The sequence below is a fragment of the Canis aureus genome, chromosome 8, assembly GCF_053574225.1.
Source record: "Canis aureus isolate CA01 chromosome 8, VMU_Caureus_v.1.0, whole genome shotgun sequence".
NCBI classification, from domain to species: domain Eukaryota; kingdom Metazoa; phylum Chordata; class Mammalia; order Carnivora; family Canidae; genus Canis; species Canis aureus.
Genome location: NC_135618.1, coordinates 66,328,710 through 66,348,665, shown reverse-complemented (window position 1 = coordinate 66,348,665; position 19,956 = coordinate 66,328,710). Strand labels below are relative to the sequence as shown.

The 19,956-nt window shown below is 37.0% G+C and overlaps 1 protein-coding gene across 3 annotated transcripts in view; it reads left to right on the top strand.

Moving 5' to 3' along the window:
• The window catches only part of USP42 (ubiquitin specific peptidase 42), a 71,605-nt gene that overhangs the window by 26,993 nt on the left and 24,656 nt on the right, over positions 1-19,956 (top strand). For all 3 annotated transcript variants that reach the window (XM_077907751.1, XM_077907750.1, XM_077907752.1), the window contains one exon: positions 1,932-2,132. In XM_077907751.1, coding sequence (XP_077763877.1) covers positions 1,932-2,132 — 201 coding nt within the window. The remainder of the gene's footprint in view (positions 1-1,931; positions 2,133-19,956) is intronic.

The following is a 19,956-nucleotide window of genomic DNA, read 5'->3' as shown; positions in this document are numbered from 1 at the left end:
GAAATCTTAAAAAAAAAAAAAAAAGTTTCCTTTTAACAAATGGCTCCACCTAACTGTGGGTTGTTTTTTTTTTTAGTATTTGGAGTTTTGGCCCCTTAAAATCATCTCTGGTAATAAAGTTCTTTGAAAGACAGCAGATAATGTAAATGCTACATTTGTTGAAACTGTGTAAATGTGGTTACATTTGTTAAAACTGATCTGGTAAAATGAGACATTGACACTTTGGTTGGTACTTCTGAGACTTCTGGATTTGGAAGCTTTGAAATGCAAAGAAGATAGATTAGTTCCGACTCAGAATGTCATTTGGCTTAGAATAATTTGGCCCTTGTATGGTTTTGCATCTTCATAGTAAATGTGGTATTGTGATGTGGTGGGTGGTGTGATTTGCTGAAGGTGTTTCAGTGGGAGGAGAGTTTATATCACAAAATAAACAATTCAGTGTTACACATAGAGTTTAAAGATTTTCACCAGCAAGACCTTCCCACAGCACTTCTTTTCACTGACTTGAACTTCCCATTACTTGCTGGGGTTCCTTTCCGTCCCTCAAGCCTTAGCTCACAGCACCCTGCCATGCCCTTTCTGGAGCCCTTGTCCCACTCTCCGCAGACTCATTTCCTTTTTCCTAATTTTGCTTTCCATTCCCACTGAACTGAAGCCTACCTTTGCATACTTATTACCCATTAATTTCTTAGTTAAAATAGAGAGCCATCTGGTGAGGCGTTTCCATCTCCCAGTAGTGCCAAGGAACTGGCAAACTTGAAAAAGTAGTCCTCAGATCAATGATCAAACTTTCCTAAATAAGTTGTTTTTGAGCTTTATACCTGATTTCTCTAGCATAGTTATCATTAATAATCTGTTTATAAATCTTGAAAATAAACATCTTTTTAGACTACTTAGAGCATACTTGTGCATGGATGGTGGTGCCCAAGAAACAGCCTGAGTTCAGAGCCTGTTTCTTTTCTGGTAAAATAAGAATGACATCACTACTAACTCTTAGAATTGAGACTGTCTGACAGCTAATAAGGAAGGACTCAATATGTGGAGTGCTGGTGGAGAGGACAGTGATGATGGTGGTACTGAATAGAAGCATCCAAGCAGATGTTGTAGAGAGTGGACTCATCCTGGATTTTCTATAGATTGTGTTGGAAAATTTTTAAGTAGATCTCAAAGAGCGATTATGGTGAACTCTCATGTACCATCAGTCAATGTTGACATTTATCAACTCATAGCCAATTATACCTTCACCCATTTACTCCCCTGTCATTGTAAAGCAAATCCAAGACTTTGTATTTCATCTATGAATATTCTAGTTTGCGTATCTAAAAAATTATTTTCTAAAATTTAAAGCATCAAAAAATAAAATAAAATAAAATAAAATTTAAAGCATCTTTAAATTAAAACTCCAGCCAATGTTAACATTTCTGATTGTCAAAAAAAATTTTTTTACCATTTCATTTGTTGAAATCAACATCAAAACAAGGTCTATACTTTGCATTTGGTGGATGTCTTTAAGTTTCTATTAACACACCCCCTTTGGTCTGTACTATTGAAGAAACCAAATCATTTCAATTTCCCACATTCTAAGATCCTTCTTTTAAAATATCACTTTCTTCCCTGTATTTCTGGTAGCTGGTAAAAACCTAATCTTGAGGGACTCCTGGGTGGCTCAGCGGTTTAGAGCCTGCCTTCAGCCCAGGGCATGATCCTGGAGTCCTGGGATCAAGTCCCACATCAGGCTCCCTGCATGGAGCCTGCTTCTCCCTCTTCCTGTGTCTGTCTCTCTATGTCTCTCATGAATAAATAAATAAAATCCTTAAAAAAAAAAACAAACTAATCTTGATCAGATTCAGTTTGATGTGTTGCTATTTATTTAGCTTGAGAAACGTGCAAAGCTTTTTTTTTTTTTAAATATTTCTTGTTTGTTTTTCTAGCCCTAGGTGATGGCATTGCTCCTCCACAAAAAGTTCTTTTCCCATCTGAGAAGATTTGTCTTAAGTGGCAACAGACTCATAGAGTTGGAGCCGGGCTCCAGAATTTGGGCAATACCTGTTTTGCCAATGCAGCATTGCAGTGTTTGACTTACACACCACCTCTTGCCAATTACATGCTATCACATGAACACTCCAAGACATGTAAGTGTTCTGGGCTATGTTACTTGTGTGGTGTTGTGGTATGCTAACCTACTTTCATTTTTTTCTCTGTAATGATAGTGAAGAATTAAGCCAAGAACTCTATGATCACTAGGAAACTGGTTTATTCTTTTAGAAACCATGGAAGAAGACTCTTAAGATTTGTATTCAGGTTTCATAAAAATCATTTTGCACCTAACTTGACATGTGAAGTTATTTAAAAAGAAACATATTTTATCAGCATTTGCCATTTCTGAACCCCCTGCTGGCTTTCTACACTTGCTGAAAAATGTGACATTAATGTCTGTCACCAACAGCTTGGGACAAGCAGAATTAAGAAATCCTGTCTCTCCTGGCTTCTATCCTGTATTGTAAGGCTTGATTCATTTACAGGTTTGTAAGCCTTAGTGGAGAGGAACCTCTTGTTACAGCCCCCAACCTCCTGAAAATTCATACAGGACTTTAGTGTGTGTGTGCGAGCTCAGTTTTCAACTAAAGGGCAGGAAATCAGTTAAAATATATCACGTCTTTAATAGGTGACAGCCAACTCAGTGGTTGACCAGTAAAATTTAGAATTTAGAAAATAACTAGTCTTTGAGGTTTGATCTTCTAAATATATTGTAAATATCCTTCATTCTTATAAACAGAGCCTCCCTGTCTTTTGATCCATATTAGTGCTGAGGTGTGTGTGCGTGCTATTCGTTAATTATCAGGGTGAAAACTCCTTTTGCTGCTTCTTTTTGAATAGTCCTTTACTTGATGGAGAATTTAAACCAGTTCTTTTAAAACTGTTTACCCCTCCCCCAAAGAGCAAAATAATGCTTGTAAAGAATTTGGAAAGTACAGAAAAATTTAAAGAAACCAAAGGAAAATCACCTAGAATCTCACTGCCCAGAGGTGTTTGGTATGCCAAGGGCTTTTAAATTACAGAATGAACATTTTGTTTACCCTCATTTTCCCCCGAAATTCATAATTCATTCCCCACAGACAGCTTTCCCATTACTTTTGTGCTTAATGAAAGTAGCATGTGGATTAAAACCCAGTCCTGGCACCTGGGCCACAAGGGGCGAGACCAACAAAAAATTCAGAAGCTCCCAGTGTCCAAAGTTAGTGCCTATCTTTTATGCTATTGGTAGCTTTCATTTGCTTTCTATTGTTCCTTTATTTAGATATCTTGGGGCATGGTTATATACATGTTAGTTACATCTCTTTATTATATATGTGATTATATATTTTTCTTTGCTTAGGTTTATTGAGGTATAATTGACATACAGTAAATTGCACATACTTAAAATATATATTTGATACATTCTGACATTTGTATACTCTCATAAAACTACCACTACAGGGATCCCTGGGTGGCGCAGCGGTTTAGCGCCTGCCTTTGGCCTAGGGTGTGATCCGGGAGACCCGGGATCGAATCCCATGTCGGGCTCCCGGTGCATGGAGCCTGCTTCTCCCTCTGCCTGTGTCTCTGCCTCTCTCTCTCTCTCTCTCTCTCTCTCTCTCTCTCTGTGTGACTATCATAAATAAATAAAAATTAAAAAAAAAAAAACTACCACTACACTTAAGGTATTGAATATATTCATCACCCCTGAAGTTTCCTAGTGCTCCTTTGAAATCACTCCCATCCCTTCCACCCCAGGCAACCACTGATGTGTTTTCTGTCTACTATAGATCAGTTTGTATTTTTTAGAATGTCATATAATAGAATTACACAGGCATATATTCTTAAATTGTCTGAATTCTTTCATTTAGTGCAATTATTTTAACATTCCATGTTGTTGCGTGTATCAATAGTTTTTATTGTTGAGTAGTGTTCCATTGCATGGATGGTACCGCATTTTGTTTCTCTGTTCACCTACCTATTGATGGAATTTGGGTTCTTTCTCATTTGAGGCCCTCACAGATTAAGCTGCTATGAGCATTTATAAACAGGTCTTTATAAGGACATGTTTTCTTTTCTCTTGGATAAATATCTAGGAGTGGAATGGTTCAGTCTTGTAGTATATGTTTGTTAACTTTAAGGTAAACTGCCAAGCTGTAGTTCCCAAAGGGATTCTGGTATTTTACATTCCCAGCAGCAGTGAGTGAAAGTTCCATTTACTCTGTATCTCCCCATAATATTTGATGTGGTCAGGCTTTCCAGCCTCAAGTCATTCTGATAAGTATGTAGTATAGCAAGAACTACCCTACTGTGGTTTTAAATTGTACTTCCCTAATGAGTAATGATGTTGAACATCTTTCCATATAGTTTATTGCCGTCTGTATACTCTTGGCTAGAGTGCCTGTTCATATCTTTTGATTTAAAATTGGGTAGTGTTCTTGTTGTTGAGTTTTGAAAGTTTTTTATATATTCTGGATACAAGTCTTTTATCGGATATGTAATTTGCAAATACTATCTTCCAGTCTGGAGAAGAATATTCTCTTCACACTGTTTTTTGAAGAGCATGTTTTAAGTTTTGAAGAATTTCACGTCATTATTTTTTCTTATCACTTGTATTTTAAGTGTTATATTAAGAAATCTTTGCCTCACCAGAGGTCTCAATGATTTTCTCTATATTTTAGAAGTTCTATAGTTTTAGCTTTTATATTGGTCAGTGATCCATTTTGAGTTAATTTTTATTAGTGGTGTGAAGAACGGATCGAAGGTCAGGTTTTTCAATATTGGATATCCAATTGTTCCAGCACTATTTGTTTGAAAGATAGTCCTTTCTCCACTAAATTGTCTTGCTTCTTTATCAAAAATCAATTGGCCGTATCTATATGGATCTATTTCTGGGCTCTATTCTGTTATGCTGACACTGTCTATCTTGACACCATAAGATGGCGGTCTTGATTACTATGTATTTAAAAGTTTTGGGGGATCCCTGGATGGCTCAGTGGTTTGGCGCCTACCTTCGGCCCAGGCGTGATCCTGGAGTCCTGGGATTGAGTCCCATATCAGGCTCCATACATGGAGCCTGCTTCTCCCTCTGCCTGTGTCTCTGCCTCTCTCTCTCTCTGTCTCTCTCTGTCTCTCATGAATAAATAAAATCTTTAAAAAATAATAATAATAAATAAAAGTTTTGTAGTCAGGAAAGTCGTCCTCCATGTTCTTGTCCTTGTCCTTTTTCAAAGTTGCTTTGGCCATTCTTGGTCCTTTGCATTTCCAAGTGAATTTTGTGAACTTCTACAAAAAAGCTTCCTGAGGGCAGCCCTGGTGGTGCAGCGGTTTGGCGCCGCCTGCAGCCCAGGGTGTGATCCTGGAGACCTCGGATCGAGTTCGGCTCCCTGTGTGGAGTCTGCTTCTCCCTCTGCTTGTGTCTCTGCCTCTCTCTCTCTCTCTCTCTCTCGGTCTCTATGAATAAGTAAATAAAATCTTTAAAAAAAAAAAAAAAGCTTCCTGAGATTTTGATTGACATTGTGTTGAATCTATGAATTAATTTAGGATGAGTTGACACCTAAACAGTATTATTTTCTGTCCTTAAACAAGGTGTATATCCCCATTTATTTAGGTTCTCTGTAATTTTTCTTAGCAATATTGCTTAATTGTCAATGTACAAATATAATGTGAACTTTTTTTTTTTTAAGATTTTATTTATTGGGATCCCTGGGTGGCGCAGCGGTTTAGCGCCTGTCTTTGGCCCAGGGCGCGATCCTGGAGACCCGGGATCGAATCCCACATCGGGCTCCCGGTGCATAGAGCCTGCTTCTCCCTCTGCCTGTGTCTCTGCCTCTCTCTCTCTCTCTCTCTCTCTGTGTGTGTGACTATCATAAATAAATAAATAAAAAATAAAAAAAAGATTTTATTTATTTATTCATGAGAGACACAGAGACAGAGAGAGGCAGAGACACAGGCAGAGGGAGAATCAGGCTCCATGCAGGGAGCCTGATGTGGGACTCGATCCTGGGTCTCCAGGATCAGGCCCTTGGCCGAAGGCAGGCGCTAAACCACTGAGCCACCTGGGCTGCCCCAATGTGAACTTTTAAATCAGATTTATCTGCGTTTCATATTTTTGGAAGCTGTCAATGGTAATACTTTTTGAAGTTTAATTTCTAATTGTTTACTGCTAGACTCTAAAAATGCAAATGATTTTTGCGTATTGGTCTTGAATCCTACAACCTTGGTAAATGTATTAATTATGGTAGTTTTGTTTGATTGTTTTAAGATTTCTTAACATTTTATATGGAGTCAGTCATGTGATCTATCGATAAGGACAATTTTACTTCATTTCCAGTCTGCATGCTCTATTTCTTGCTATGATTCACTGGCCAGGACCTCCATTACAGTGTTGGATGGATATGATGGAAGTAGATGTGACAACCATGTCTCCTTCTTCACTGTAGAGGGAAGACATTTTAGTCTTTCACTTTTACATACGTTGTTAGCTGGGGAATTTTCATAGGGGCACCAAGCGTTTGCTTGAATGCTAAGCCAAATTTGCATTCCAGAGGTGAGCCCAGCTTCGTCACGAGGCATTATGATTTCTGTACATCATTGAATTTGCTAAAAATTTTATGTTCATGATGAATAGTAATCTGTAGCTTCTTATAATTCCTTTTTCTGATTTTGGCATCAGGGTAATGGTGGCATCATGAAATATGTTGGGATTATTTACTTCTATTTCCCGGAAAACTTTGTAGAATTTGTGTTATTTCCTACTTAAATGTTTGATAGATTTCAGTGAAGCCATTGGGGCCCTATTCTTTAATAGATATAGGCCTCTTTGGGTTATCTATTTTTTCATCAGGGACCTTTGTTAGTTTGTGTCTAAGGAATTTGTCTTACATGTCGAATGTACTAGCATAAAGTTGTTCATAATGTTCTGTTCTCCCTTTTTATTCATGTAGTATTGATCTCAGAAAATCAACTCTTGGTTTCATTGTTACTTTGTTTTGTTTCATTGATGTTTGTTATCTTTTTATTACTTTTTTTCCTGCCTACTTTGGATTTAGTGCCCTAAACTAGTTTCTTAAAGGGGAAGCTTATAGGTCATTTAATTTGAGATCTTCTTTTCCATTCTGTTTAATGCCATAAATTCCCCTTGAAATGCTGCTTTACTTGTATTCCAGACATTTTGGTATTTCATGTATTCATTTTTATTCAGGTCCAGATACTTTCTAATTGCCTTTGTGATTATTTAGAGATGTGTTTAGTTGCCAGGTATTTTGAGGATTTTCCAGAAATTGTCCTGTTACTGGATTTTAACTTAATTCTCTTGTGGTCAGGGGATGTATTTTTTATTGTTTGAGTACTTTTAAACTTGCGACTCGTGTTATGCACCAGAACATGGTCTAGCTTGGTAAATGTCCCATGTGTACTTTATAAGGATGTGTTCTCTGCTGTGTTGTGTGGAGTTTCTCCATGATGGTCAATTACTTGGTAGTGTTGTTGAGGCTGTCTTCTGTTCCTTACTGCTTTTCTGGCTACTGTCAAATTTTGAGAGAGGTCTGTTGAAATCAAATATATTTGTGAATTTGTTTTTTCTTTGTTTTGTCAGTTTTGCCTCGTGTTTTGGAGCTTTGTCATTTAAGATTATTATGACCTCCTTGATGAAATGACCTATTCATAATTGACAAAATTACCCTCTTTATCCCAGTAATGTGCTTGGTTCTGAAATCTACTTTGATATAAATAGAGCCCCTCCAGTTTGCTTATGACTAATGCTAGTATGGTATATCTTTTTCCATCTTTTACCTTTAACCTATTTGTGTCTATGCTTAAAGTGGATTTTTTGTATAGATAGCCCATAATGTAATTTTTTAAACAATCTCTGCATTTTATCTTGGGGTGTAACCCATTTGTATTTAATGAGATTAATTGATAAGGTTGGGTTTAAATTACCATCTTGCTGTTTGTTTTCTCTTTGTCCTATTCTTTGTACCCTTTTTCATCTTTTTCTGCCTTTTGGAGTAATTTTATGATAATCTTTATTGGCATATTTTCTGTAACTTTGTTTCCTTTTTTTAGTGTGGCTTTAGGGTTTGTCATACTTCTTTAAATGATCAGTTTGCCTTCAAGTAATATTTCACTTGTGTATTGTAAAGACTTGGTGACAGTGTACTTTCATCTCCCCTCTCGTGGCGTTTGTGCTGTTGTCGTCATACATTTTATTTCTACTTGTGTTATAATCACACAGTATATTGTTTATTTTTGCCTTAAACAAATTATAAAGGTTTTGCTTTAAATAGTTCAGATGTGTTTAGAAATCTTTTGTATTTACCTATATAGTTATCGTTTCCAGTGCTTTTTAATTCCTTTATGTGGATTTAGATTTCCATCTACTTGTTTCCTTATGGCTGAAGGACTTCCCTTAACTTTGCTTGCTGGTGATGAACTCTGCTTTTAGTTTTATATGTTTGTTTTATTCTCAGTCTGAAATGTCCTTATTTTTTGCCTTTTTAAAAGTTAACTTTTTTGTTTTGAGGTAATTGTAGATTCAGTGCATTTGTAAGAATGACACAGAGACCTCTTGTGTACCTTACCCAGTTTCTCCAGTGGTGGTAACACTGTATTTCAATATCTCAACCAGGATGTTGACATGGATACAGTCCCGATACAGAACATTTCTATCATTATAGAATCCCTCATGTTCCCCTTTTATAGCCACGCCCACTTTCTTTGTGCCCTGATGTCCTCCTTTAACCCCTAGCAACTACTAATCTGTTTTTCATTTCTATAATTTTGTCGTTTTTAGAATGTTATGTATATACATTAGGTTGTGCAGTATTTAACTTTTATGGATTTGCTTTTTCATTCAGCATAATTCTCTGAAGATTCATTTAGGTTGTATGTACTAATAATTTGTGGGGTTTTTTTTTGTTTTTGTTGTTGAGTAGTACTCCATAGTATGGATGTACCATGGCTTGTTTTAAGCACTCATCCACAGAAGGACATCTGGGTTATGCCCAGTTTGGGGATATTATGAATGGAGCTGCTCTGAGCATTAGAGTGTACAATATACGTGTGAACATGTCTTTATTTCTCTGGAATAAATGCCTAGGATTGCAATCACTGGGTCATATGGTAGTTGCATGATTAATTTTACAAGAAACTACCAGTTTTCCAGAGTGGCTGACCATTTTACAGTCCTACCAGCAATATATGGGAGTTCTAGTTTCTGTGTATGTTTGCCAGCATTTGGTGTTATCACTATTTTTCATTTTAGCCATGTTGATAGGTAGATAATGATACCTTCTTGTGGGTTATTATTTTTTTAGATTTTATTTATTTATTCACAAGAGACACAGAAAGAGAGGCAGAGACACAGGCAGAGGGAGAAGCAGGCTCCATGCAGGAAGCCCAATGTAGGACTCGATCCTGGGACTCCGGGATCATGCCCTGAGCCAAAGGCAGACGCTCAACTGCTGAGCCACCCAGGCGTCCCTATTTTTTTTTTTTTTTTAAGATTTTATTTATTTATTCATGAGAGACAGAAAGGCAGAGACATAGACAGAGGGAGAAGCGGGCTTCTTGCAAGGAAGCCCGATGTGGGACTTGATCCCTGGACCCAGAAACATGCCCCCAAAGGCAGATGCTCAACCACTGAGCCACCCAGGGATCCCACCTTCTTGTGGTTTAGATTTGCATTTCTCTAATGCCTAAAGGTCTCGAACATCTTTCTGTGTGCTTATTTGCCATCTGTATATCCTCTATGGTGAAGTACCTCTTGGCTGTCTTTTGTTCTTTATGGCATTCTTTGTTCTTATACTGTTGAGTTTTAAGAGTTCTTTATGTAATTTAGAAACCGGCCTTTGTTGGATATGTAGGTTCCAAATAATTTCCCCCAGCCTGAGGCTTGTCTTTTCATCCTTTTAACAAGGTCTTTCACAGAACAAAAATTTTTAATTTTGGCAAGGTGTCTTACTTTTTCCTTTTATGGATTGTGCTTATGATGTCAAGTTTAAGATCCCTTTGCCTAGCTCTTGATTCTGGAGATTTTCTCATATTTTTTTTCTAAAAGTTTTATAGTTTGACATTTTACATTTAGGTCTGTGATCCATTTAAGTTAATTTTTGCATAGTGTGAGGTTAGGGTGAAGTCAATTTTTTGTCTCAAATGCCTTTTAGCCACTGCACACACCATTTGTTAAAAAGGCTATCTTTCCTCTATTGAATTGCTTTTACACCTTTGTAAAAAACCACCTGGACATATTTGTGTGTTTCTATTTCTGGGTTTTCTGTTCTATTCTGTTGAGGTATATGTCTGTCTCTCCACGTAGTTTTGCAGTTGTAGCTATGTAACAAGTCTTGATATCAGATAGAATGATTCCAGCCATGTAGTCTCTTTCAAAATTGTTTTAGCTATTCTCATTTTTCTGTCTTATCATATAAAGTATAAAATAATAGCGTCTATATCTACAAAAAAATCCCCCTGCGATTTTGATAGGAGTCGTGTGAAACCTTCTCAGTTTGGGGAGGGAGAATTGACACCTTTACTTATGTTGACATTTTCAATCTATGAACATGGTATGTCTATTTATTTAAATCACCTTTACTTTCATCCCTGTTGTGTAGTGTTAGGATGTTTTGTCTTATTAGATTTATGTGAATTTTTTTTATTTTTTGAGGGGTTGTAAGTGGCATATTTTTAATTTTGGTATCCACATGTTTATTGCTGGCATATAAAGATACATTTTATTTTCATATGTTGATCATATCAACTGTGACCTTGCCAAACTCCGTGATTAGTTCTAGGCATTTTTGTTTGTTTTCTTTTTGTAGTGTTCTTGGATTTTTCTAATAGTCATGTTATATGCAAGTATGGACAGTTTTACTTATTCTTTTTTTTTTTTTTCAGTTTTACTTATTCTTTACTGATTGGTATGCTTTTTATTTCCTTTTTTTATTTCACTGGCTAGAACTTTGAGCAGAGTGGACATCCTTGCCTTGTTTCTGATATTAAGGAAAGGAGCATTTAGTTTGATATTAGCGGTAGGTTTTTTGGTACATGCTCTTTATTAAGTTAAAGAAGCTTTCTGGATTTCTTTTTTTCTGACTTCTGCTGTCTGTCATGAATAAGTGTTGATTTTTGTCAAATCCTTTGTCAATATTAATTGATATGATCATGGGATGTTTAGTTTTTAGTTTGTTAATATGGTGGATTATACTGGTAGAGTTTCCAATATTGAGTCCTCTTTGTATCCCTGGAGTAAATTCCATTTGGTCATGATGTATAATTACTATTTTAAGTTTTTGTTTTAATTTCCCGGTACTCATCATGACAAGTACATTGCTTAATCCCCATCACCTATTTCACCATTGCCCCACTTACCTCCCCTCAGATAACCATCAGTTTGTTGCCTTTAGTTAGAGTTTGTCTCTTTTCCCTTTTCTTGTTTGATTTTTGAAATTACACATGTGAGTGAAATCATATGGTATTTGTCTTTATCTGACTTTTTATACTTAACATTTTGCTCTCTAGGTCCATTCATGTCATTGCAAATGGTAAGATTTCATTCTTTTTTAATGGCTGAATAATATACCACATCTTCTTTATCTGTTCATCAACTAATGGACACTTGAGCTGCTTCCATATCTTGGCTATTGTAAATAATGTTGCTACAAACATAGGGGTGCATGTATCCCTTTGAATTCTTTGGGTAAATATCCAGTAGTGCAATTGTGGGATCATAGGATAATTATATTTTTAATTTTTTGAGAAATCTCCATACTGTCTTCTATCTTCTAGAGTGGTTGCACCAGTTTGCATTTCCACCAATAGTGCAAGAGGGTTCCTTTTTCTCCTTATCCTTGCCAACACTTGTTTCTTGCATTGTTGATTTTAGTCATTCTGATAGGTGTGAGGTGATATCTAATTGTAGATTTGATTTGCATTTCCCTGATGGTAAGTGAGGATGAGCATCTTTTCATGTATCTGTTGGCTTATCTGTAGGTCTTTGGAGAAATGTGTGTTCATGTCTTCTGCCCATCTTTTAATTGCATTATTTATTTTTTGAGTGTTTGAGTTTTATAAGTTCTTTATATGTTTTGGATTCTAGCCCTTTATTGACTATGTCATTTGCAAATATCTTCTCCCATCCAGTGGGTTGCCTTTTAGTTTTGTTGATTGTTTCCTTCACTGTGCAGAAGCTTTTTATTTTGATTAATCCCAATAGTTTATTTTTGCTTTTGTTTCCCTTGCCTCAGGGGACCTATCTAGAAAAAAGTTGTTATAGCCAATGTCAGAGAAATTACTACCTGTGCTCTCTTCTAGGATTTTTATGATTTCAGGATTCATTTTTAGGTCTTTAATACATTTTGAATTTATTATTGTATCTGGTGTAAGAGAGTGGTCCAGTTTCATTCTTTTGCATGTTGCAGTTAGTTGTGTTTTCCTAACACCATTTGTTGAAGAGACCATCTTTCTCCCATTCTCCTGCTTTGTCAAAGATTAATTGATCATATAGTTGTGGGTTTGTTTCTGGGTTTTCTATTCTGTCCTGTGTGTCTGTTCTTGTGTCAGTACCATACTGTTTTTAAGATAGCTTTGGCTATTCTGGGCCTTTTGTGGTTCCATACAAATTTTAGGATTGTTTGTTCTAATTCTGTGAAAAATGCTGTTGGTATTTTAATAGGGATTGCATTAAATGTGTAAATTGCTTTGCATAATATAGACATTTGAACAATATTTGCTTCAGTCCATGAGCATAGAATGCCTTCCCATCTCTTTGTGTCCTCTTCAAGGTCTTTCAACAATGTTTTGCAGTTTTCAGTCAGAGTACAGGTCTTTTTTTTTTTTTTTTTTTTAAGATTTATTTTTTTGAGGGGGGGAGGGAGAGAACAGGAGGGGGAGCAGGAGAAGGAGAACTGCAGGGCGAGCAGGAGAAGGAGAAGCCCCGCTGAGCAGGGAGCCCAATGCGGGGCTTGATCCCAGGACCCTGGGATCATGACCTGAACCGAAGGCAGATACTTAACCTGAGCCACCCAGGCACCCTAGAGTACAGGTCTTCTACTTCTTTAGCTAGATGTCTTACTATTTTCGGTGCAGTTGTAAATGGATTTGTTTTCTTAATTTCTGTTTCTGCTGCTTTGTTACTTGGGTATAGAAATGCAGCATGATTCTGTAGACTGATTTTGTATCCTGCAACTTTACTGAATTCATGTATCAGTTATAGCAGTTTTTTGGTGGAGTCTTTTGGGTCTTCTACATATAATATGTCATCTGCAAATAGTGAATGTTTTACTTTTTCCTTACTGATTTGGATGCCTTTTATTTCTTTTTGTTGTTTGATTGCTGTAGCTAGGAGTTCCAGTACTATGTTGAATAACAGTGTTGAGAGTGGATATCCCTATCTTGTTCCTGACCCTAGAGAAAAAACTCTGTTTTTTTTCCCATTAAAGATGATATTAACTGTGGGGTTTTCATACATGGCTTCTATTATGTTGAGCTATGTTCCCTCTAAACCTACTTCATCAAGGTGTTTATCATGAAAGGATGTTTTACTTTGTCAAATGCTTTTTCTGCATCTGTTGAAATCAAATAGTTCTTTTCCTTTCTCCTATGGATGTGATGTATCAGGTTGATTGATTTGTGAATATTGAACTACCCTTATAACTCAGGAATAAATCCCACTTGACTGTGGTGAAAGAGTCTTTTAATGTATTATTGGATTTAGTTTGCTAGTATTGTGTTGAAGAGTTTTGCATCTGTGTTCATTAGAGATACTGGCCTGTCATTTCTTTTTTAGTGGTGTCTTTATCTGGTTTTAGTATCAGGATAATGCTGGCCTCATGGAAGGAAAACTTCCAACTTCATTCTTTATCCGTCTGTTTTTTGGAATAGTTTGAAAAGAATAGGTATTAACTCTTCTTTAAATGTTTGGTATAGGGAATCCCTGGGTGGCTCAGCAATTTAGCACCTGCCTTTGGCCCCGGGTGTGATCCTGGAGTCCTGGGATCGAGTCCTACGTCGGGCTCCCTGCATGGAGCCTGCTTCTCCCTCTGCCTGTGTCTCTGCCTCTTTCTCTGTGTCTCTCATGAATAAATAAAATCTTAAAAAAAAAAAAAAAAAAAAGCTTGGTATAATTTGCCTGTGAAGCCATCTGATGGTCCTGGACTTTTGTTTGTTGGGAGTTTTTTGATTGTTGATTCAATTTCTTTGCTGGTAATATATCTGTTCAAATTTTTCTATTTTTTCTTGATTCAGTTTTGGGAAGTTCTGTATTTCTAGGAACTTAATCTGTTTCTTCTAGGTTGTCCAGCTTGTTGGCAAATAGTTTTTCATGACATTCTCTTATGATTGTTTATATTTCTGTGGTGTTTGTTGTTATTTCTCCTCTGTCATTTTCATTTTATTTATTTGAGTCCTTTCTCTTTTTTTCATGATAAGTCTGGCTACAGGTTTATCAGTTTTAATTTTTCTTTTTTTTTTTTTTTAAGATTTTATTTATTTATTCATGAGAGACAGAGAGAGGGAGAAAGAGGCAGAGACACAGGCAGAGGGAGAAGCAGGCTCCACGCAGGTAGCCTGACATGGGACCTGATCCCGTGTTTCCAGGATCACGCTCTGGGCTGAAGGTGGTGCTAAACCGCTGAGCCCCCCAGGCTGCCCAGTTTTGGTTTTTTTCAAAGAACCAGCTCTTGGTTTCATTGATCTGTTGTATTATTTTTTAGTTTCTATATAATTTATTTCTGTTCTGATTTATATTATTTCCTTCCTTCTGCTGGTTTTAGGTTTTGGTGGTGGTTCTTTTTCTAGCTCCTTAGGTGCCCAAGAGTAGATTATTTGAGATTTTTCTTGCTTCTTGAAGTAGGTCTGTATTCCTATAATCTTCCCTCTTAAAACTGTTTTCGCTGTATCCCAGAGCTTTTAAACTGTTGTGTTTTCATTTTCATTTGTTTACATGTATGTTTGATTTTTTTCTTTTATTTCCTTGGTGACCCATTCATTTTTAGTAGCATGTCATTTAGCATTCATGTATTTGTGGGCTTTTCAGATTTTATCCTGTGATTGACTTCTAATTTCATAGCGTTGTGGTCAGAAAAGATGCATGGTATGACTGGTCTTTTTTTTTTTTTTTTTTTTAAGATTTTATTTACTCATGAGAGAGAGAAGCAGGCCTCTCACAGGGAGCCCGATGTGGGACTCGATCCCGGGACTCCGGGATCACACCCTGAGCCAAAGGCAGATGCCTAACCAGTGAGCCACCCAGGTGTCCCAACTTTGCCCAACCAGTGAGCCATCCAGGTGTCCCAACTTTTGTCTTTTTAAATTTGTTGAAGCTTGTTTTGTGGGCTAATATGTGATCTGTTCTGGAGATTATTGCATGTGTATTCTGCTGTTCAGGAAGGAATGTTCTGAATATATTCATTAAATCCATTTGATCCAGTGTGTCATTCAAAGACATTGTTTCCTTCTTGACATTCTGTTTAAAAGACCTGTTTGTTGATGTAAGTAGGATGTTAAAGTCTCCTACTATTACTGCATTGTTATCCGTTCCTTTATGTTATTAACTGTTTTATTTATTTAGGTGGTCCCATGTTGGGTGCATAAATAATTACAATTGCTATATCTTCTTGTGGATTGTCCCTTTTATTATTATATAGTGTGCTTCTTTTTCTCTTTTTACAGTCCTTGTTTTAACATCCATTTTGTCTCATATAAATATTGCTACTCAGGCTTTCTTTTGACATCCATTTGCATGATGAATATTTTTCCTAATTTGCAGGTGTCTTTAGGTCTAAAATGGGTCTTTTGACACACCTGGGTGGCTCAGTGGTTGAGTATCTGCCTTTGGCTCAGGTCATGATCCCAGGATCCTGAGACTGAGTCCTGCATCAGTCTCCTTACAGGGAGCCTGCTTCTCCCTCTGCTTATGTCTCTGCCTCTCTCTGTGTCTTTCATGAATAAATAAATAAAATCTTTAACAAAAAATAGTAAAATGAGTTTTTTTGTAGGCAGCATATAGGTGGATCTTGGTTTTTTATCCATTATGTCACCCTGTGTCTTTTGATTGAAGTATTTAGTTCATTTACATTCAAAGTAATTATTGATAGGTATGTGTTGATTTTATTACTCATGTTATTACTTGTTTTGTGGGGTTTTTTTTGTTTGTTTTTTTAAAGATTTTATTTATGAGAGACACAGAGAGAGAGAGACAGAGACAGAGACACAGGCAGAGGGAGGAGCAGGCTCCATGCAGGGAGCCCGATGTGGGCTGAAGGCGGCGCTAAACCGCTGAGCCACCTGGGCTGCCCATTTGTTTTGTGGTTGTTTTTGAAGATTTTCTCTGATTCTTGTCTTTTTTCTTGGTTTGCTGGTGTTCTTTAATGATATATTTGGATTTTTGTCTTTATTCTTGGCAAAATTATTAGTGGTTTTTGATTTGTAGTTATCATTAGATTTATATGTAACATCTACATGTAGCAGTCTAATATATGAAGTGGGTGATTAAGTTTTAACCTGTTCTTTACTCCTCCCCATGTTTTAGGTATGTGGTGTCATATTTTACATCCTTTTGTTTTGTTTCTTGGCTGATTTTTGCAGAATTACTCATTTTTACTGCTTTTTCCTACCTTCATATAATCATTTTTGGTCTTTCCACTCAAAGAGTCCCATTTAATATTTCTTGCAGGACTGGTTTAGTGCCCACAAACTCCTTTAGTTTTTGTTTATCTGGGGAACTCTTTCTCTCCTTCCATTCTGAATGATAGCCTTGCTGGATAGAGTATTCTCGGCTGCAGGTTTTTCCCATTCAGAAATATATACTTTAAATATATTATGCCACTTCTTTCTGTCTTAGAAAATTTCTGCTGAAAAATCTGATAGCCTTATAGGGGTTTCTTTTGTATGTAACTGTCTTCTTCTGTCTTGTTGCTTTTAATAGTTATTCTTTATTACTATATTTTGTCATTTTAATAACAGTATGTTTTGGTGTATATCTGCTTTTGTTGGTTTTTTTTGGGGGGGGGTTCTCTGTGCCTCTGAATCTGGATATCTTTTTCCTTCCCCAGGTTAAGGAACTGTTCAGTTATTATTCAAATAAATTCTCTGCCCCCTTTTCTCTTCTTCTTCTGGAATCTCTGCAATATAAACATTATTATGTTTGATGTAGTTACTGAGTTCCCTAAGTCTGTTCTCATCTTGCATAATTCTTTTCTCTGTCTTTTGTTTAGCTTGATTACTTTCCATTACTCTTCTTCCAGGCCATTAATTTGTTCCCCTGCTTTTTCCAGCCTGTTCATTCCATCAAGCATGTTTCTCATTTTGTTTATTGAGTCCTTTATCTCTGCTGTGTTATATCCCTTATCTCTGTGTTAATGGTCTCACTGATGTCTTTTCTGAAATCCAGTGAGTATCTTTATGATAATTGCTTTAAATTCTCCATCAGTCATGTTACTTATAACTGTTTTTGCTTAGATCTCTGTGTCTTCTCATTTAGTCTAAGTCTCTGTGCCTGTTTCTTTGTGTTAGGAAAGTTACCATGGCTCCTGGTTCTTGAAAGTAGTGGCCTTATGAAGAAGAGGTTCTGGGGGCACCTGGCTGGCAGGCTCACTACTTAGTGGGGAGTCTGCTTCTCCCTCCATCCCTCATCCCACTGTACCTGCGCTCTCTCTCATGCATGCACATTCTCTCTCAAATAAATAAAATCTTTAACAAAAGAGAGAGAGTTCCTGTAGTGCCCAGCAGTGTAATATCCCCTGTTCCCCAAAGGCCTGGCACTTCTGGGATGTCTCCAGTGTGTGCTATGTTCATTCTGCTGTTGTATTTTGGTCACTTTATCTTTCATCCAGTTGTCTGCAGAGACTCTCTTTGCCTATTGTGGGCAGTGTTTGGTCCCTGGCTTGAATGTGACAACTTTTTTTTACTATATGTGCTCTGGTCTGCTAGTAAAATGAGATGTGTTACTGCTGCCACCTGGAACCAAGGTCTCACAAAACACCCTGGTGAGAAGACGTGGTGGCAGGAGTTTGTGCTGGTCTTCTGAGGAGAGGGACCTGCCACACTGGGACTGAGGGAATTGTAACTGGGAAGGGTGGTTCTTCCAGAGCACAAGGCAGCTTGGTGTAAGTAAGCAAGTTAGGTAGTGTGGGTGCTGCACTGATTCCCACAAGTGTCTCTGTGTTTATGCTGAGGGTCAAAGAGGACAGTGGTGCTGGCCAGTTCCTTCATTCCTTAGGGGGTCTCTCCCTGAACAGTTTCTCTGGGCCGTGCTTCGAGGTGAGCAACTAATCTCCCTGCTGTGTGCCCCAGGCCTTCTTCAGATGGCTGTTTGCCCTGTCTTTTCTCCAAGAGCCCCACTGGTGTCTTTGGAGCTCTACCAGAGCCAAGCACTCTGACCTTTAAAACTCCAGGGTTTAAGTGCCCTTGGTTGTAAGAACTCATGAAATTTGGACCCTTTTGCTTTCCAAGCCAGTTGCTCTGGGAATTTGTCTTCCCCACACACTGTCCCGTGTGCTAATTTGTCTCTCACCCTTCTTTGACACTACAGCTCCCTCCCCACAGCAGTTGCCGCATTTTCTCTTCCAATCTGGGTCTTTGCACTTCATGCCTGGGTCTCTGTACTTCCTGCCTTCTTCATTTGGCTTCTTCTCCCCCTTCAGTTGTGGAGTTTGTTCTGCCATCCTCAGATTGATTATAGGATATTTAGGATGATTTGATAGTTGTCTTGTATTTATGGGGATGAGGAGAACCTAGAGTCCTCCTACTTGGCTGCCCTTCTCTCTTCTGATCTGTAGTTATTTTTATATTTTGTTGAATTTTATTTGTAATATTTCATTGTTTTTATGTATCTATTCATGAGAGATATTGGTCTGCAATTTTCTGCTTTTGTACCATTTTTATTTGGTTTGGTGTCAGGGTAATACTAACTTTACAAAATGAATTGGGGATATTTTTCTGTACTTTTGAAGAGATTGTGGAGAATTGATGTAAATTCTTATTTAAACATTTGGTAGAATTTATCAGTGAAACTATATTGGCATGGAGATTTCCTTTTAATGAGTTTTTAAATTACAAATTTAATTTTTGATATCTGCAGGGTCTGTATTGTTATCCTTGGTTTTGTTTCTAATACTGGTAGTTGCTATAAATTTTTCTTTCAGTGCTGCTTTTTTGTGTGTTCAAATTTTTGATATGTTGTTTTTTTCATTTTCATTCAGTTCGGTGCATTTAAAAATTTCCCATGAGTCTGTTCTTTGATCCGTGGATTATATAGAAGCGTGTTATTTAGTTTCCAGATGTTTATTGGTTTTCTTATTTCTAATCTCTAGTATGATTCCAATGTGGTAGAAAACATATCTTTTATTATTTCAATTCTCTTAAATATTTTGAGGTTTGTTTTGTGGCCCAGGATATGGCCTGTCTTGGTGTATGTTCCATGAATGCTTGGAATGAATTTGTGTTCTGCTTTTGTGTGAAGGGTTCTATAAACTGACCATATCCCATTGGCTGATGATACTGCCGAGTTCTGTATCCTTGCTGATTTTCTATTTCAATCATTTATTTACAGAAGGATGTTGAGGTTTCCAGCTGTAGTTGTGGATTTCTTTATATCTGTTTTCAGATTTCTTTATATCTGTTTTCAGTTCTATCAGAATTTGGTCCTTGTATGTTGCAGCTTTGTTGCTTGGTACAAATACATTTAGGATTGCTAAATGGATGGAATTTTTATAATGTCCATTCTCTGGTAGCTTTCTTTGCTCTGAAGTCTGCTTTATCTGCTATTAATATAGCTGTTTTTTACTTTCTTTGAATTAATAAACATTAATTATGTTTTGCATGGCATATCTTTTTTCATCCTTTTTCCTTTGGCCTGCCTACATTGTTACATTTGCCCTGAGTTTCTTGTAGATATCATATGGTTGAGCCATGTTTTTTTTTTTTTTTAAGATTTTATTTATT